General features: G+C 43.9%; 1 protein-coding gene across 1 annotated transcript in view; it reads right to left on the reverse strand.

Moving 5' to 3' along the window:
* Window positions 1-14,644, reverse strand: part of ADCY8 (adenylate cyclase 8) — a 277,968-nt gene extending 263,324 nt beyond the window's left edge. Inside the window, 1 exon segment of the mRNA XM_033203020.1 lies at window positions 12,683-14,644. Within this exon segment, the coding sequence (XP_033058911.1) occupies window positions 12,683-13,642 (960 nt within the window). The 5' untranslated portion in view covers window positions 13,643-14,644.
* Between the last annotated feature and the right edge of the window lie 5,147 nt (window positions 14,645-19,791).

Consider the following 19,791-nt stretch of genomic DNA (forward strand, 5'->3'; position numbering starts at 1 on the left):
TCCTTGTGAAGTGTGTGAGTTTGGCATATAGCAATCTCCAACACATGTCCTCTCTCACTGAAAGAGTCATGCTTGAAGGACTGCTCATTATTTTTGTCAAATTCTGCATATCTCTCTGCCCCTCCTTTCCTTGAACACCTAACGAGCTCAGATTCTCAAAGTCAAACAAACACAATTCTCCAATTAAACACACCCCACTTATTCTTAAGCAAGCACTTGTCCCGGAGAAGGGGTACAGAGGGACTTCCAGGAAGTGGTGACACTTGAATATTGCCAGGCAAGGAAGGTAAACAATTGTCCTAGAAGACACATACCGGCAGAAACCAGCATGGAATATGCAGAAAACTGGTGTGAGGTTCAACAGTAGAACTTACTCAGTGAAGTGATGTGGTGAGAATGCTAGCATATGGGAGAAGCTCCCACTGGGGAGTGTGGGGGTGGTTCAGAGGAGCATGGTGTGGCTTGATGAATCTTGGGTGGGGGGCTGCACTAGAACAGAAAGAGTAGGATAGAGAGCTGTGGACAGACCCCAGCAACAGAAGACTAAACCATCAGAATTTCATGTAGATGTCAGGTGGGACGGAGTCAATTGTTGACTTGTTGAGGTTGGGCTGCCTTAATGGAGGTATCCAGTAGGCTCTAGATTGCCAGGTCTTAAGCTTTGCAAATAAAACTGGGGTAGAGTTACAGGGTTAGGAGTTAGCAGCACACAGATACATACTTGTTGACTGAGGGAGGGATTTGATTATCCAGGAAGTGGTGTGGAGTGAGAAAATGGGAAGACGCATAGGATGGAAACTTAAGGCGTCTCAACATTGAAGAGGTGAATTGAAAAACAAGACCTGAAGGCACGTGAGACAGAAGAGTATGTAACCAGTACTACACTATGCTGTAGAGACTTAACAGTGATCCAGATGCCACCCCAGACTTTGTGAAGCTCACAGCCCAGCTGGTGAGAAAGATGTGGAAGCCAATAGCACTGCAAAATGAGGCAGGATAAATGGGCAGGTAAAGGGCCATGCCCTCAGAGGAGGAATATCTAACTGGGTCAGGAGTGTTGAGATAGCCTTCTTTTAGACATGAAGAAATTTTGGCCCAAAGAAGCTAAAGCCATTTGGCCAAAGTTGCTGTGAAAAACCCATAGCAAAAACAGGAGGAGAATGTGTGTTTTCTATGTGTTTAAGGAAACATACTTACATGGTTTCAAAAATATCTCTAATTGTCCATTGTCATAGCTTCTCTCTGGCAGAGATGGCTTAGGCCAGGCCCAAAGAGCTGCATATCATGTCATAATTCACTTGGCAGGAGTCAACGGCATTATCTCTGTCTCATAAATAGAAGAGACTTTGTAGTCACTGCACACTGACCACCTGGGGCCATGAACTCATTCTCAAATAAACTACCCGCCACCAATAGGCTGGGAAGGCTCACCCAATGAATGAGGATGTGGGAGATTTGACTTTAGAGGACAACTAGCTTGCTCTTAGTGATTTTGTTTCTTAAACTAACTGGCAGAGAAAATAAATGAACTGAAAACATAAAAGACTCATGACCTTTTGGGGAACTTTACAAAGACAGCTTTAGTTAACTGCATTGAGTTCCATTCCCTGAAATCAGACTTTAGTTTGCTTTGTAGAAGTCTGCAGATAAACTGGTCCAGTTAGGGTACGATATGGTCTTTATGTGACAGGTTTTAAGCTGCAGGAAACAGTGGACTAAGCAACTATCCACTTTTTAGACACGGCAAGGTCAACCCGCTTTGTCCAATATCTTCCCCTAAGGAATGAGGCCGACCAGCCCCTCTGGTCTGGAGCACTAGGAGTCCAGTGGAAGGGTGCGAGTACCTCCTGCCCACAGCTGCACCTGTATGGAGTCAGATGGCGAGCATGCACCAGAAGGGGGCACCACTGAGACGTCAAGCCCAGGAAGTGATTTCCAGTGTGCTGCACAGCAGGTTGTGGGTTGCACAGCAGGAAGTGAGAGGCAGGGCAAGTGAGTGAAGATGCATCTGTATTTACAGCCACTCCCCATCACTTGCATTACCGCCTGAGCTCTGCCTCCTGTCAGATCAGTTGCCAGCAGTGGCATTAAATTCTCATAGGAGTTCAAACCCTATTGGGAACTGCACGTGTGAGGGATCTAGGCTGCATGCTCCTTAGGATAATGTAATGCTTGATGATCTGTCACTGTCTCCCATCACCCCCAGATGGGACCATTTAGCTACAGGAAAACATGGTGTGAGTTGTACAATAATTTCATTATATATTACAATGTCATAATAACAGAAATAGAGTGCACAATAAATATAAAGCTCTTGGATCCTCCCAAAATCATCCCCCACCCAGGTCTGTGGAAAAATTATCTTCCACGAAACCATTCTTTGATGCCAAAAAGGTTGAGGACTGCAGCTATAAAAGCAAAGAACTCCAGAGCTGGGAATAGAGATTCAGAGCCAGGGTGCTGAAGAATAAAGAGGGAAGAGAACAAGAGGGTGATGCATTTGCTAGCAATTGGACTCTATTTTGAGTAGATGGGCCTGATCCATTTAAAGTGTTTGGTAATGGACAAATACCCATGAATAATTCAGGCCCATAACTTTTGTTTTAACTTAAATGATCTGGATAATTACTTGAATTTTTCTTCACATTATCTAATATGTATATGTATATGCATATGTATAGCAAAACTCAGCTGCAGCTTTCTGCTCAAAGTGTTTCATGGGATAATTTCTGGTGTACTTTTGCTGTATTGACAGAGAGACTGATTTCTCTTCTCTAGCCAGTTTTTCATTCCCTGTTGATGATTCTGTGACGATGTTGTGTGAGGGTGGGGGTGAAGTAGGGGGTGACTGGAGGAAGGAAGGAGATGTTCACCTACCATTCATTCATTCCATTAATTTAAAATATGGCATTCAGAACCATCCATGTGCCAGATGCTATGCTAGCAGCTAAATACACAAAGATGGATAAGATACAATTCTTGACCTCAAAGGGCTCATAGTCTGGTGGGCATGTGAGAACCTTATGACGTTGCTCTGATAGAGGAAAACACGGGATGTGGCAATGTGCCAAGGAAAGGGACTTTGAGCCTTGCCTAAACTTACCATCTGTCCATGTTTGTGTGGGGATGGGTTGCCTGGAGTCTCAGGGCAGCCTCTTCAGTTTTCAGCTGGAGTCACTCTGAGCACAGAGTGAGTATGAGTTCCCAGAGCTTCACATGCTCCCTCCTGTCATGTCTGCAGGTCACCAGCCTCGTGACACATTCTGTTTGTGATAAAGTGGTGCTCAGACAACTGATCTCTTGGCCCATCCCAGGGTCCTTTTACACGCTCTTCTTTTCTTCACCAGGGAGGAAGATCCATATCCTTCCACTATTTCTTCTGGAGTCTGACCTTTCCTTTCATGTAACTTCTAAAAGAAATCCACTGCAGCTTTGATGTTTCATACTTTAGAGGTCTGTAGTTAAAAGAACCCAAGTCTTGCATTTGTGTAAAATATTTACTGAATCCCTGAATCCCGTGCTCCAGATGTGTTCTAAGAGTCAGGTACAAACCTCCAACCAAACCTCTGCAGTGGAGTCACAAACTCCCTACCCAAATCCATCCAAGTATCAGCTCCATCACATCAGTAACCTTATCTCCTTAGTACCTAGCTGTGTTCTAGGACATAAAACCCAGCAGGCAGTCAACAAATATTTGTTGAAAATCTTATCTTTTCAATAGTTATTCTACCTTTCATTCTAATGCAATCCTGATCTTTTAAAGCCCAGAAAAATCATTTTTTGCCATCCTTTCCTGCTGATAGAATGGTCCTGTATCATAATTATGGCCCCTGAAAGATAACGAACGAGGTCTTGTTGGGCAGAGATCCCAGGGGAACTCCTCAAAGGGGCACAGATGCAGTTGGCTTATGCCTTTTTACCATTTTGGCCTCTTGCCCTTTGTCTTCTACTTTTCCATGCCTGCAAAGCAACTATGATGACATGAGATGCAGCCAACGACTTTCAACTGACCTTGAAGAAAAGCTGTGCAACAATCCATTAGGGGTATAATAAAGGAGATTCCCTCTATAGGAATATATATCTATATATCTCCCTACATAGGATATTCCTATATATCTATAGGAATAGATATATAGATCACTATATAGGAATCTTCTGGATTACATCTCTGATGGATTATTGCACAACTTCTCCTTGGAGAATGCCCAATGGCAATGAGCTCATCATTTCAAAAAGCAGCGCCCTGGGCAGGTCTGTTTGTTACCAAACTTTACCTTTTTGTGAATCAGAATTTCTCCTGCTTTAATGGCCATCCATTGGTATTAATTCCATTCCAAAGGAGACACACATAAAATAACCAGTCTCTTTGTCATGGCAGAACCCCAAGTATTTAAAGACAGTCACCATATTCCTTCTATATCCCTTCCATCTTCAGACCTTCCAGAGGTATTCTGCCTTGTTTTGTTTTCTGTTTTTGGTCCTTGCTCTGGCTTGAATGTGCCCCTCATAAAGCATGTGTTGGAAACGTAATCCCCAATGTTACAGTGGGACCTAATGAGAGTTGTTTAGATCCTGAGGGCTTTACCTTCATGAAAGGATTAATGTTGATTTTAAAAGTGTTTGAGGCTTTGAGTTCAATCTCTTGTTCTTTTATGCCCATGTGATGCCTTCTGCCAGCTTACATTGCAACAAAAAACCTTCACCAGATATGATCCCTCAATCTTGGAATTCCTGGTCTCCAAAACCAGAAGCCAAATAAATTTCTGATTTACTTTTAATAAATTACACAGTCTCAGGTATTTTGTTACAGCAGTATAAGATGGGTTCTGTTAGATTTTTTTTGTGCCCTTATTTCTTCTCCCTTTAGTCTGAGTTAAAGAAATACATGTACTTTGATAATGCATTTCTAATCCTTAATCGTTTATATTTTATAAGCAATCTTGTGCATTCAGCATGTAATCACACACACATACATACACACAAATGAAGAAAAGATTCTGAAATGGTTTACTCCAGTCAACTGAAAAATCAGCTGACATAGAACAAGGATGTGTTGTTTACAAAATGAAGTGGTTAGAGTTTCTCATTTTTATGTGAAATTTTTACACTGGCACTGTAGATAGAAATGGCAGTTATAAAAACATTACTCATTTAACAAGAAACCCTAAAACATTAATGTGATTTACTTTCATGTCCAGCTTATGTCTTCGCCATGTATAACTTTATCATTCCCTAATTTGGGGAAAGTTTGTGCTTCAAAGACATTTTGCAATTAGTACACTTGAGCTTAGATATATAAAGCAGGAAACAGAGTGAAAGGGATAGAAAGCTCCAGCAGCTATAAAGTACAAAGTATTTCATATTTTAAAATGTATGATCTAGCTAAATGAAATTCAGATATCAAATTATACACATGCACATTCAGAGTCCAATGCATAGAGATCAGAAAACAAGCAAACATAGGTTTATTACAACACGTTGTCAGATAAGCTCTGTTCTCTTATTGAGAAGGTAGTGGCCTGGTGGCATGTGCTGGTAGGTGGCTTTTATGCGTACCAGAATGTGCCTGGGCCTCCTGTGGAAATCTGGCATCTCCATGGTTAATTAATCTAGTCTGCATTCTTCCTCTCCCCCACAGGGCTGACTGTAAAAAATCTTGCAGGGAGAAAATCTGGCTTCCGAAGCACTGCTTAAGTGACCTGACTTCTTAAAATAGTCCTTCATAAACAAAACTCACATGATATAATTTGAGTGTGTAAATCCAATTACATTTCCTGGGGAAGTGCAGGGAAGATTATGCTGGCTTTCCCTGCTCTGTTGTGGCTGGCTGAAGCAGCATTCCTCAACTAAAGCCCCACAAAAATCCTGGGAAGAAAATTCTTTACATAACCCACTCCTTTACTAGCTGTGGTTCAAACCTATGTATCACAGAAATTTTGCAACCTTCAATACTGCCACCAACCTTCATGTTCTGTTACTTTAATTCTGCCCCAAAGAGAAAACCAAAAACACACTTCAGAAGCGATAAGTCAAGTGAACTGCTATGTCGTCCAACTGCGTATTCTGGGCCTACTGGTCTCTCAGACAATCAATATTATACCTATTTGGTGCTGAGAGGAAAGGTTTAAGATGAATGTTGCAAGTGTCTCCTATGTTTTGCAAATAAACACATGTAGAATCAACTTAAATAGACACACTTGTGAAATGAATAAATTAGCATCTTAAGACATATTTAGACAACAGTAAAGTGTCACATCAGCGTGACTGTAGTAGTGTCCTCTGATTAAATGCTGCTAGCAGCATTGAATATGGAATAAACTCTTTTTAAAAATCTTTAATTTTTTTGGCTTGGTTTCACTCATTTTTGATGAGCTCTTAAAATGCCATCAATCATCAAAGTGTAAATATGACTAATGCATTTGTCCTACTTAGCATGACATTGTAGCAGCTGCTCTAGAAGCAAAGTCCTCCCAATCTTCCCAGTTCTAATCTAATTATGCTCTGACCTGCTGATAACAGTCAGGTGATATTACCAGATATGAAGGAAAACATTCATAATTCAATCTTGCAAAGCACACAGTACACAATCATTTTACAACTCTCTCTAAATACAGAGACAACAAGCCTATTTGCAACTCCAGGGCAAAGATGTCTACAGGCCAGGGCTGAAGGGATTTATTGGTCATTTCAGCCATCATTAAGATATCCTTTGTTTTTTTTTTTTTTTTTTTTTTTTGAGACGGAGTCTTGCTCTGTCGCCCGGCTGGAGTGCAGTGGCCGGATCTCAGCTCACTGCAAGTTCCGCCTCCCGGGTTCATGCCATCTCCTGCCTCAGCCTCCCGAGTAGCTGGACTACAGATGCCCGCCACCTCGCCCGGCTAGTTTTTTGTATTTTTTAGTAGAGACGGGGTTTCACAGTGTTCGCCAGGATGGTCTCGATCTCCTGACCTCGTGATCCGCCCGCCTCGGCCTCCCAAAGTGCTGGGATTACAGGCTTGAGCCACCGCGCCCGGCCAAGATATCCTTTGTAAAGCCCATTCTCCACCAACACACATACACACAAGCACACACACACATACACATGAAGAAGAAAGAAAGAAAAGAAAAATAGAAAGAAAGAAAAAGGAGAATCTCTGGGTATCTTTCACAAGTAAGAGAGAATATATCCATTTCTCGGCATTCAGAGGAATCTCTTGGGAAGGTTGACACTCAAATCAGTTTTTGAAAGGCATTTTTCTCAGACATGCTGGAAAGCTGCCATTATTTTTTAAAAGCCTATATGAATTTCCTAAAGAAAAATGTACAGAAATGGAGATATTTGGGGTTTTAAGAAATGTACACCATAACTAGTGAGGTACATTAAATTGGATTCCAGTCATACTCATTTAATGGATATTTATGTCCCTCAAGTGCGTACGTACCTTGCTACCAACTACCAAATTGGAATGATTTATATTACATGCCATTTGTTGTACATTAAGTAGTCACAGGATTCCCTTTATTTGATTTGAGATAGCTACAAAGAACCTTAGACTTACACAAATAACTTATAATATCTAATGTTTAAACTGTATAAATGATGGGAGAGAAGTTGGTAATTTTATTATGTTCATGTTGTCTTTACTGTGAAGTTAATCCTTCACTTAAGTGGTCAAAAATGTGTATTTAAGTCACATAAAAAGTCTGCTTCCCTCCTGAACCCAACCTACTCATACTATGTACCACTATCTTATCCAGCACATACACCCAAAAAGCATTTTCCCCTAAAGGATTTCTTGAAAGTCAAATGGTAGGCTAAATGTCCCTCATTATAAGTCAAGTTTAACGATCATTCTTTAGCATTTTTCTGGCTCTAGTCTCTCCTGTTTGATAGGATGTTGAAAGGTAGGAAAGAAGATGTTGCATGAGAAATTTAAATCTGACAGCATGACCTTGAGTACTAAGTAACCTGGATTTGCATACCTGACTGCCTTTGATTGTACAGTTATCTTGGAGAAATCATCTCCACTCTGACAAGTCTGCTTATCTATCTCACCAAGAGGTACAGAAGACTAATTAGTCACTAGCTGTAACATTTTAGAATCCCCAAGAGGGAACCATAATGCAGCGATCTTTCTGGTTAAATATTACTGCCTCTCAGTTTTCCAATAACTAAATGATTTCCAGCATCTTATCACTAATGAGCTAAAGAATGAGAATGAGATGAGTTTCAAATGTAAGATAACTCAGATGATTGTCACCAGCAATTAAAATAGAGTAAAATGCTAGCTATAGCAATAGCGTTTAGAATTTATCTATCTTGTGAAAGAACCTAGCAAATATAATCTTATCATTAATCTTTTATTTACACATATAACATCATTTTGTAATGAATTTACTGGTGGATAAATCGAATTGGTGAGCAAACAATTGGTTTATGATGTGGGAAAAGTAAATCAGTGTCTTAGGGAAATCTGGACAAGGTATTCCTATTATTGGTTTGAGGCTTATTTAACTTGAATTGGGTGCAGTTTCATAAGAAAGAAATGATTGTAGCCCTAGTGCTACCTATAGCTGAGCTAAGTTAGAGTGAAATAAAAGGAACCCTTCAAACTGGGTTTTGAACCTTCTGAAAGTGTCTCAGTCTTTCCAATGCCACTCCAGATGCAGAAAACATATGGGTGATTATGTCTGCTCTAGACAATAATCTCATTGTTGGGTGGGAAGTCAATGTTTGTAGTGTGTTAATTGAATAGAGAAAACATAAACCATCTCTTTGCTGATGGCAGGGAATTTCCTGAGTGGCCCCTTTTAGGTTCCATTTTGTATCCGCAGTGGAAAGCAAATGGTAATTCAATAAACACAGGGCTTTGTCTCTTCATATAGGTTGTCTGCAGAGATTTGCAGTGTGGTTGCTACCCTGTCAAGTCACAGTTGTCATTTCCTTCAGGGTAGAAAGAGGGAAAGCAGATTCTCATAGCTTAGATTAAAGGGAGGCAATCATTGGCTCATTTGTTCCTTTCAAAAATGACATTTTCAGTGAAGTGAAACAGCTGCCAAGGTGTGCTAACTCTATACTCTCATTTTCATTTCCTAATTCTTGAAAATTCTAAGTTAAACATTAGCCATCCTACCAAAAAGAATGAAGATTAATGTGGAGAAAGATGCTATTCCAGTGTTTATGGCCTTTAGTTGACAGATTTGCATCCAGCTAAGCAGAATGATGAGTTAGCTACAATGAGCCTATTCCCAGCAATTCACTCATTTTTCTCTCATAATTTCCCTTTGGCTTCTTCATTAAATGTTTATTCATGTGCTATACAGAATTTACTCTCTTAAGTAGTAAAAGAAGTACTCCTCACTCTTTAATAGTTTCAAGTGCTTACATGTTTAGAAAGATAATCACTAGAGGGTTTCTGAAGAACAATTGGCATTGGAGTAAGGGTTTGAATTCTGTTCTCACTGCTTGCTAGGTTCCTGATCCTCAGGATATCACTGTAAAGTTTCTAGGAATCTGTCATTGTTTTCTCTGAAATGAAAATGAAGGATGATACCATCTATTTTTCATCATTAGATGTGATGATGCACATAAGGGTGCTTAGTTACATGTAAAATACTGTGGAAAGTAAAGGATTATTATAGTTTTTTGACTTCTTTAAAAGATGTTTATGTGTAAGACTGCCTTGCACGCATATGATGTGTGTGTGTGTGTGTGTGTAGAAAGCTTTCACCAACACAACACCAGGGCACTTGATATTTTATAATATTTCCTATATGATGAATTATCTGTTCACTCAGTGACCATTTGTTGAATACCAACTATATGTCTGGCATTTTTCTACAGGCCGAGGATAAAATGCTATTTATGATAGACAACATCCTTGCCCTTATGGTGTTTACGTTTTTGTGAGGGTGTGGGGGACAAACAGTAGATATAAACAAATAAGATAATTTCAGATAGCAGATGTGCTCTGGAGAAAATAAAACAAGTCATTTACTAGAGAAAGTAGCATTTGAGAGTCTGGAACAATGAGAATGTGCCAGTCTTATAAAGACTTTGGAACAATTGCTCTAGGTAGCAGGTGAAAAGACCCACAATTAGGAAGAGCTTAGAATATGGTAAAAATGAATGGCGTATTTGGAGCCTAATGAAGAGAAAAGAAGAGAAGAGAGAAGAGAAGGAAATATGGTTGGAGAGAGAAGAAGCAACTAGCTCAGAGAATCAAGTATGCTGTGGTAAGCAGTTAGGATTTTACTCTAGTTGCTATAAGAAGTGTTTAGCAGGTTTTGAGCATTCCTTATATGTTACTAGACATGGAAAACTAAATAGTACCTATTCAAAAATCACAGATTCTTGTAATACGCGATTTATTCTCTACTTGGTCCATCTGCAAGATCTAGGAAAGACTCTTAAGCCCATAGAGGGCGCCAAAGGACCTTTAAAGGCCCCTTCAGCACTGAAGTGAGGGGAGAGCGCTCTGGTTGTTCCTTTCGAGTTTTGGTAACAGGTGACTCAACCTACGAAATTGTAATTTATCTATAATTCTAACCCAAACAAAAAATTGAATGAACTTGGTTTACATGCATCAGGACCTTGGTTTTCACAGTGGAGAATTGTTTATGATGAGAGGAGGGTGGGAAGACATTTGGGGGTTATTTTTAATCTTCTCCCATCTGGTAGTATTTGAGTAGAGTATAAAACAAATATGGAGCCAAATTTACTTTCTGGATTCACTTGGCAAGAAAAAGATATCTATACTTAGAACTTTGAAAACACTCATAATTTGCCACTTAGGATGTGTTATTCTAAATACTATTCCTAACTTACTTATTAAATTTTCTAGTTGTGCGTACTGAGAAAGGCTATTGCATGAAAAGCAGTGGGTTATAATACATGGAGTTTCTTGTACATGGTCAGATAGCTATGCTTTATCGTGAAAACAACTCATAGTGAGTTAGATGAAAAAAAGAGAAGGCAAAGAGAAGGAGAAAGAAGGAAGGGGGGAAGACAGGGAAGAAAAGATCTACTAATGTCTAAGTATACAACAAAGAAAATGAAAAAAAGAGAATGAGAGAGCTTGGAAGAAAGTAGATTTAGATGTACTGGCATGTAGGTCTTCGTGTAAACAGGATTGAGAAATAGTTAATACCAAAGAATTTGACTTCCATTTCCCAGATTAAGACTTATTTGTTATATGTGGATATAAAGGTTCATGGTGACTGTGAAAACACATTCATTATTGTCTTTAATAAGAAAAAGTTCAGTCAATCAGCCCTTACTCAGAGTCTCTCATCTCTCCATTTCATGCCTAATAATCACAGGCATGTGATTTATATAGTCTTTGCTTTACCCAGAGAGACTTCAGAAGCACTGTAAAAGCAGCCAATCAGATAAGTCGCCTGAGCAAAGGAATCCAGACCCATCGGAGAAGAGACAGGATCCCACATTGACCAGAAGTCCAGGAGGCCAATGATAGGTGAAGCACTCTAACAGCGCTGGCAACCTAAGCATCATGAGCAATTTTCAGTGGGGTTGTGCCTGTGTATTCTAAGCACCATCTATTCAAATTTGACCATAAAGAAGAGGAGTTTTAAGCTTCTAATGCAGCAGAAATGATACAGAGGCTAAGGACAGGGCAGGCCCACACAAAGCAGCCCCCTGGCCATGCATGTCACACCAGTCATCTATTTGAAAACACTTCACTTGACATGTTTCCCTCATTTTTGAGAACCTCCCAAATTCACTCTCCTGTTACCTACCATACATTTTGCAAAGACAGTGCCATGCCATTAATTATCTATTGGTTCTAGTAAATTCAAACAAGAGAAACATTGTCTACCTTCTCATCCATAGACAATGTGAACTGTGTTCACATAAGCATATCCATATTTAAGGGGAAGAGTAGAGAAAAAAAAGGAGGAGAAAGGAGAGAAAGATGCCTAAAGAACAAGATTTCACCTAAATATAATATTTACACCATCTACATCAAAATGCTCTTTTCCAATTAATCAAAACTTGCGTTCTTTGCCACCCCCGATTACTGAGTTTGGTTTATTCAAAGCACTGGGGTCGCATCCTGTCATGAGAGAAGATATCATGTTCGGTCACCAAGGCAATAAAAAATTCCCGAGAAAACCATGTGTCATAGGATTATTTGAAGGACTGGATGAAATAACACATACAGTACTCAGCACTGACAGTCAGTATGTGTTTAACAAATATATGTTCCTTTGAGAACTGAGGGTTTGTGGCTTAGAGATATGGAAAAACCCAACTCTGAAGCCCAGAGCCCCCCTACGACACCCTGCTGCGACTCTCCTGAGGAGAGCTGTTAAGGAATGGGTCACCTTCTAAATCTGGATGCTTCCCCTCCCCTTCTGTCTCATGCTCCAGAGACTGCGGACCCTGAGGGAGGGGAATGAGGAGCAGAAAGCAGACTTTCTTAGCTGATGTCAGAGTAGAATTACTCATAGAATCAGAGTAGAAGGGTAGAGTTGGTAGAAACTTTTAGAGGTCATTTAGTTCCACTTTAAGAAGAGATTGCATTCTGCTAACACTTAAGACCTCCTAGGTGCAAGGCACTGTGCCAGACTGAAGGAAGAGACTTAAAGAGAGTGAGGCAACCCTGGCCCTCTGGAAGCTATATGATGAATAACCCGGGGAAGTGAGAGGGGAAACAAATGCAAGGCAGGCAGGAGTTACCTGGTTGATGGAAATGACCGCCAGCCGGGGGATGACCACTTGGAGGATGACCTGCAGCAGCGAGGTGCCCAGGCCGGCCAGGATGGCCCAGGTGAGCGGCAGCGGCAGCATGCTGTAGGTGGCGAAGAGCGTGAAGAGCACGTAGCCTATGCCGTCGCCCAGGAGCCCGTAGCCGAGGCCTGCTGCCAGGACCTGGGTGGTCATGGCCACCCAGGTGACCACGCCGCTGTACTGCAGGTACGTGTGGGAGGTGGTGTCCTTCCTGACCACCACCAGGGCGCAGATCACCACCTCAATGCCGGTGAAGAAGCCCAGCAGGATGCCCTTGAGCGGGTCCATGGGGGCCGAGGCCAGGCTCAAGTGCAGGACCAAGAGAGTGAGTTTGGTCAGCACGTCCAGCACGTTCATCACCACTTCCGATTTGCGCCTCTGGCCCAAGAAATAGCGCTGGTAGAGGCGTTCCAGATCCCGAGATTTGAAGGAGTTGCGCAGGGTGGGGAAAATGACCCCTCGGTAGCTATAGCCCCCATTGAGAAAGAAATCCGAGTTGCTAGGGGCACAGTCAAGGTGCAGGAAGCCCAGGTCGCCCCCGCCTCCGCTGCCGCTGGCACTGCCGCTCCCGCTGCGTTCCGGGAAGACTTTGGTGCCGCAGGTGCTGTGCGCTCGCTCTCCCGGGCCCAGCGAGTAGAGGGGCAGCGCCGAGTCGCCTGCCAGCTGCGGCGCGTGGTGGTTGGGGCCGCCGCCCGCAGGGTCCGAGGCTTTGCCCGAGCCTCCACTCCCGCTGCTGCTGCCTCCCCGGTGGCCGTGAATGAAGCGCTGCTCGGTGATGTGCCGCACCGCCGTCTGCCACAACAGCCGCTGCGGCCGGGAAGCGCTCCTGCCGTCGCCGGCCGGGGGCGTCGGGTGGATGGTGTAGAGTTCCTCGCTGCCTGTAAGGCAGCGCACATCGGAGAGCTCCATGGCGCTGGGCCTCAGGGAAGGAGGCGCAGAACCCTGGGGAGGCAGCCGGAGGAGGGGGTTCCTAAAGACTTGAAAGCGGCCTGGTAGGAGCTTGGCAGCGATCCCTTCTATCCTAGGCTGTCCCGTTGCAGGAGCCCTGCGCCAGGGCTCCTTGTAGGTCAGGTCATACTGTGTCCAGGGGCAAAGGGCGCCTGGAAGATTGCGGCGGACCTCCGCGTCCTTGCGCGCTGCTCTCCCGCCAGCCGGCGCAGCTTGGGTACGCAGCGGCAGTGGCTATTTGTCCTCAGGAGCCGCAGCGCTCTGAGCCACGCAGCCCCTTCCTGGGCTCAGGCTCCTTGGTTGGTTCAGCCTTTGCTCTCCAAGAGACGCCTAGGAGCCTGGGCGCTGTGCTTCTGCTGCGCGTCCGGCGGGCCTGGCTGCAGCACTGGGCTCTGGACGCCCACTGCTCCGCGGTTTCAGGGGTCCTGGCCGGGGGTGACCGGCGGCAGCGATGGGTGCGAAGTTAGCAGATGTGGCTGGAATCATCGCCTTTCGGAGAACTCCATTGCGCCGGGATGGGGAGCAGGGGCGGAGCTGGGGGCGGGGGCAAAGAAGGAGAAGGAGGGGGGCACGGTGAGGTGGCGGAGCGCCCCGCGACAGGGTTGGAGAGGTGGTAGCCTCGGCGCTAACAATTCACCAAATAGTTAATTTTAAGGAAGGGGTATGCTGAGGCTCCCTCCTAGGCTCCTTCCTAGTTTCGGAGCAAGGACTGACAGCGCAGCGCTGGCTCTGGCCAGAAGCATCTCTCCGGGAGTGGGTGTGGGGACTCTCGCCCCAGGGTCCCAGCCTGAGCTATAAGACGAGGTCCACGCTTTCAGTTGTGCTTTCGAAGGGTCGCAGCACACAGTTCCCATCCCCTTTACTTCGTTCTTTGGAGTCCATTTGGCTCGGAGCTAGGAGGAGCAGGAGGTGGGGGAAGGAAAAAGTGGGGAGGTCTCCAAAGCCAAGAGCTCTGAGAACGAAGAGAAGCTGCCGGTGCGGATATCTGAGGCTGAGAACCGAAGCTTGGCGAATGAGGCGAAGGTTTGGAGGAGAAGGGAGGCCCGAGGCCGAGTGGAAGTCGACAGAGACGCCTCTGGATCCAGGGAAGCGCCGCCGCGTGCCACCCTGGAGCTCTGAAACGCACTGCGGGCACCAGGCTACTGGGAGGAATTTGGAGACCTGTCAGAGCGGTCAGACACCCGCGGTGACTTAAACCCGCCCCCGCGCCAAGCCACGCCCCTGGAACCGGGCGGGGGGTGGCGGAGGGACCTGCCACCCAGCTCTGGCCAGGACGCCCCAGGTCTTGTAGAAAGCGGCACGCGCGGGCCGGTGTGGGAGAGGACCACTGAGGGCTAGGGCAGGCGGGGGCCCCCGGCCTTCCCTGGGCGCGCTGAGATCCAGCGTTCCAGCTGGCCGCGCCAGCCGGTTCCTCCGCTGTTCTTTTTTAGGCATTGGCTCTTGTCCTCTGCAGGTGCGGAGCCAGGACTCGTAGGCCGCGTTGCCCACGGACTCCGAGAGCCCAGCGCGACGGAATACAGGGTCTCCTTTCCGTCCTTCCTCCCCGTGCGTCCTTTGGCAAAGCCAACTTTCGGGCTAAACGCAAAATCCCCCAAGAGGCCGCAATCATAGAGGCAGTCAGTTTCCTACAGGAGCCTCTTTACTACCTCAATCCGGAGGGAAGGGTACGGGACATTAAAATGGGGACTTCCCCTGCCTGCCTCACACACTAAGTTTCTCCGCTTACAATAAGGGTCGAGGAGGCGGACGTGGAGAAAGGCATGTCTAGGGGTCTCGCCTCGCCCTAGCCAGGTTTCCCGCCCGCCCATGCTCAGCCGAGCGCTCGCGGACAAAGCCTGCAGAGGCGCTTGCGGCTGACCAAGTCGCTGCGCGGTGGGAGGTTAGTGCCGGTGCTAACGTCTGATGAGCCGCGTCCCGGGGGTGCAGGGTTTGCAGGGCAAACGCGGCCGCCGCAGTCCCGCACCCGGATGCAGGTGGAGGGGCGGTGGTGGTCACCACCTCCGCCACCAAGACTGCGGCTGCAGCCGGTGGAGCCCGGGCCCAGAGCACAGTCAGCTGATGGCCAATGACGTCAGGCCCTGGGCGCGTTCGCGGCTCCCCGTGGCGTCCCATGAAAGCCCGAATGACCGCCTTGCCTTGCCTCCCCCTCAGTCCCTCCTGAGCGAGAAGAGAAGCTCTTTTCCCTCCTGCCTGTCCTAAGGAAAAATAAATTTCGATCTCCCCACCCCCAACCACAGACACTGTCTCCAGGGTTATTTCTGTCGGCCGTGTCCCAGAAACGCGGGATTTAATTTTTTGCTTTTTAATTCTTTTTTTCTCCCCACGCATTTGGACTTCGGGTTAAACCCGGAACGGGTCACCTGCCTTGCACACAGAATTCCAAAAGGAAGACAAAAGAATCCTCTAACATTCCCCCTAGTCCCTAACCAGTAGATTTCTAGAATTTCGTTCACTCCATGGAAAAGACTCCCCTAATTCCAGTCCTTTAAAGTTGTATTCTACAATCCCTCCAGAAAGCCACAATGAAACGCTCAACTTTAAATAGATAGACGGCTGATTCTACTTTTAACTCTGCTTGTAGATGAATTAATGTGTTAACTCTAAAGATTTCCCAGAATAATTGGCCTATCCCATGGGGCTGGAAGTTAAGCGTAAAAGCACCTCAAACAACTCTGTGTTGCAGTTATCTAGCCCTTAGTGAAATAATCCCTGGAATTACTTTCCTGTGAAAGACATGCTTCCTGCTTCTTCTTTCCTGAATTCCTTGAACTCATCAGCCTCGCCCTACTGGAACTCGGGTGGGTAATGAGTCTCTTGACTTGAGATGGGAACCCAGACGGAGCACAGTTGGGAGGGCTGTCCTATAGACCCTGAGCCAGAATGTGTGGGGAGCTGTGTCCTCTCTGTGTGAGCACTGCCCCGCGGCATCTGTGCTAATGACCATATTAGCAAACTTGGCAATGGAAGACATCTCTTTATTTTCTCAGTTCTTTCTCCTTGGGGTCCTAAGGACTCAACCTGAATAAATGAGGGGCTGGATGCAGTTGGAACTTTCCTATGAAAATCTTTCTCCAACCTGGACAGCTCCCAGGATGATTTATTCAGCAGCAAAAGGAGGCGGGCCAAGTCGGGGGAGATTGGACCCAATCAGATAAAATGACTCAGGCTGATGAATGAACACAGCATGCTACAGAAAGAAACTCAGAATTTCATGAACTCAGAGGTTGAAGCTAATGCATCAGGGAGAACACATCACATCTGTTCAACTGACTGAATGTTTCTTGGCTGGAAGGGTGTTACCATAGATTGTTTTAAAATAAGAACATGGATGACACAATTAGATTCCAATGCTCTTCTTCTTGCTGGGATGACATAGTGCCATTCAGCCCAAGAAGCATTTTGTTTTTGAATGACGGCATTGGTTCAACACAAACATTTAGAAGCTTTTTGGAATATGCAAACCACCAAATGATTAAGAACCACTTAAAACAAAAGAAGTTGGCTGGGCAGTGTGGCTCATGCCTGTAATCTCAGCACTTTGGGAGGCCGAGGCGGGCAGATCACGAGGTCAAGAGATTGAGATCATCCTGGCCAACATGATGAAACCCTGTCTCTCCTAAAAATACAAAAATTAGCTGCATGTGGTGGTGCATGCCTATAATCCCCACTACTCGGGAGGCTGAGGTAGGAGAATCACCTCAACTCAGGAGGAAGAGGTTGTAGTGAACCGAGGTCGAGCCATGGCACTCCAGCCTGGGCAACAAGAGTGAAACTCCATCAAAAAAGAAAGAAAGAAAGAAGGAAATCAAGAGAAGTCAACACATTCTTTTAAGCTATGATAGACCTTTCATAATGCTTTCATTTATCCTCTGCATATTTATTAAGGCAGGGTCTCTACTGTGATCTGAGGACAGCGTTTTAACAACTCAATGTCTTTTTGCACACAACTTCCTCCTCTTCCCCTGTATTCCTCCTTGAACATACTTGCTTACCTCATCCTTCAAAGTTTGAGCAATGCTGTCTCTGCCTGAAAACTTTTCTGATATCCCCATTGAGAACTAATGACTTCCTTCTCTGTTTAATAATCTGTTCTGGGTACTTTTAGTACAGTCCCTTACACAGGGACTAGCCATTGACTTATGTATCTGTCACTCCTCCGCATGAAACAGTGAGCTCTCTGAAGGGAAAACCTTCCTTGGGCCCATATCCACCAACTTCTAGCAACTGTAATTTACATAGAGATAATAAGATAATAATAATGTTAGCCACAATTTATCTAGCACCTATTAGGTGTCAGACTCTTTCTTAAGATCTTTTACAAATGTCCCATTTAATCATTCCGGTAATATTGTGAATTAGGTCCTTCTCTATTTTTTTATTCCCATCTTACTGACTAGGATACTGAGTACTGAGGCTTCACGTGGCTAAGTACTTTGCCCAGGATCTCATGGTTAAATCCAATGCTTAAAGTTGTATTGCAAGATTCTAACATCCACATGCTCAATAAAAATGCTGCCATAAGCAGTCAATGACTAATTCAATAGAACTGATAGAATTAAACTTGTCACTTTTTTGACTTTTCAAAGGCAAAGTAAATAAGAAACTTCTGAGACATTTAGACTTTGAGAAATCTGTTAGAAAGTACCTGAATAGCAGATGAAGGTAGCAGAACTCATTGTTGTTTGAATGGAGGGCCTATTAATTCTGTTTCTGTTCAAAACTTAGACCCTATTTCTATAATTTATGGAAAAACACAGACTTTCACAATTGAGTGTAACAAAAATAATTAACTTGGTGTAATGTATTTCATTTAGGTAGTTGTGGTGCTGGGGGAAATATCCTATTGTTTCACTGGAAAATAACATATCTGTTGTGTGATGTTGCTACACACCATAGGCCACATTTACAGTAGATATGTTTAAGAAAAGGAAATTTGTTGTCTCCCTTGATGCACCTATGACTTCCTAGGTTGATTATATTAATATATGAATTTAAAAAATTTTTAAGAGCCATGCCCTTTGCTAAGTGCCCGTAGAAACTCTGACACTTACCGAAGACATATAAAATATTCACATGTAAAAGAAAAGATGGACTCAGTTCAGGAAGGGGACATGAAACCAGAGAGCTCCTGTTTCCAAAGGGAAGGAGGATGTTTGTGACAAAGCAGCTTCCAAAGTAGAAAATCCTTAAAGGAATATTACATGCCTGCCTTGCCCGGAAGAATTACTCTTAGGAAATACCAAAAGTATCAGCTGCTTTGACAGCACTCCAGGAAATGTCAGTGTCTTAGATACACAGAGATCATCTTTGACAAGTTCTATGAATTAACAACTTTGCACTCACATTTCATCTGGAATGCAGTACAATACACAATAGAATACAGAAAATGTCTATTTTTACTTTTATCTTATATTTCCTCTGCCTTGAAAAATACAGGAAAAAAATGTTTGTAGACATTTTGGATCTTCACAGGAACTAGTTTAAATTAGATTCTGGTGCCTGGAAGGAGAAGAGTGTCTCATCAGTGGGAAAACAATTCGGAGACAAGAAAGGCATAGCTCATCCATCAGGCAGTCAGAAGAAGAAAGCTTCAAGGGAGATAGACTTAAATATTTTCTTCTTAAAAGATGATCCTCTTGATGCTGATTTAACTAGAGGATGAGCTAACTATGACATCACTGATTAAGACTTTACTTACTGAAGTCCTAAAATAAAAAGAACTCATACACACGCACACATGCTGACACACACCATTAGAGAAATGACTAGTGACATAAGATATTGAAAAACAGTAATGAAAGAAAAGAAAAAGTGGGTTTCCAGCTAGTGCAGTCATGTCTCGAAATCTTCTTTTGGCTATGCATTTTAATTTGGTACCTATATGAATTCTTGGGGCAAAAAATGAGCAGACCCATTGGGAAATAAAGCAGATAATTTTGCTTTATCCTCTTAAAAAAATCTATCCGATGGCTATTTTAATATCACAGACTTATTTTTAAAAATATTTCACTGTAGTACTGTTTTCTCTATGTGGACTATTGGTGCTTACGTTGACTAAGCTAGCACTTTTTAGACATTATAATACAAATATATTTATATAGTCGCATTGA

This window comes from Trachypithecus francoisi, unplaced genomic scaffold, assembly GCF_009764315.1.
Source record: "Trachypithecus francoisi isolate TF-2019V2 unplaced genomic scaffold, Tfra_2.0 Lachesis_group7, whole genome shotgun sequence".
Taxonomy (NCBI): domain Eukaryota; kingdom Metazoa; phylum Chordata; class Mammalia; order Primates; family Cercopithecidae; genus Trachypithecus; species Trachypithecus francoisi.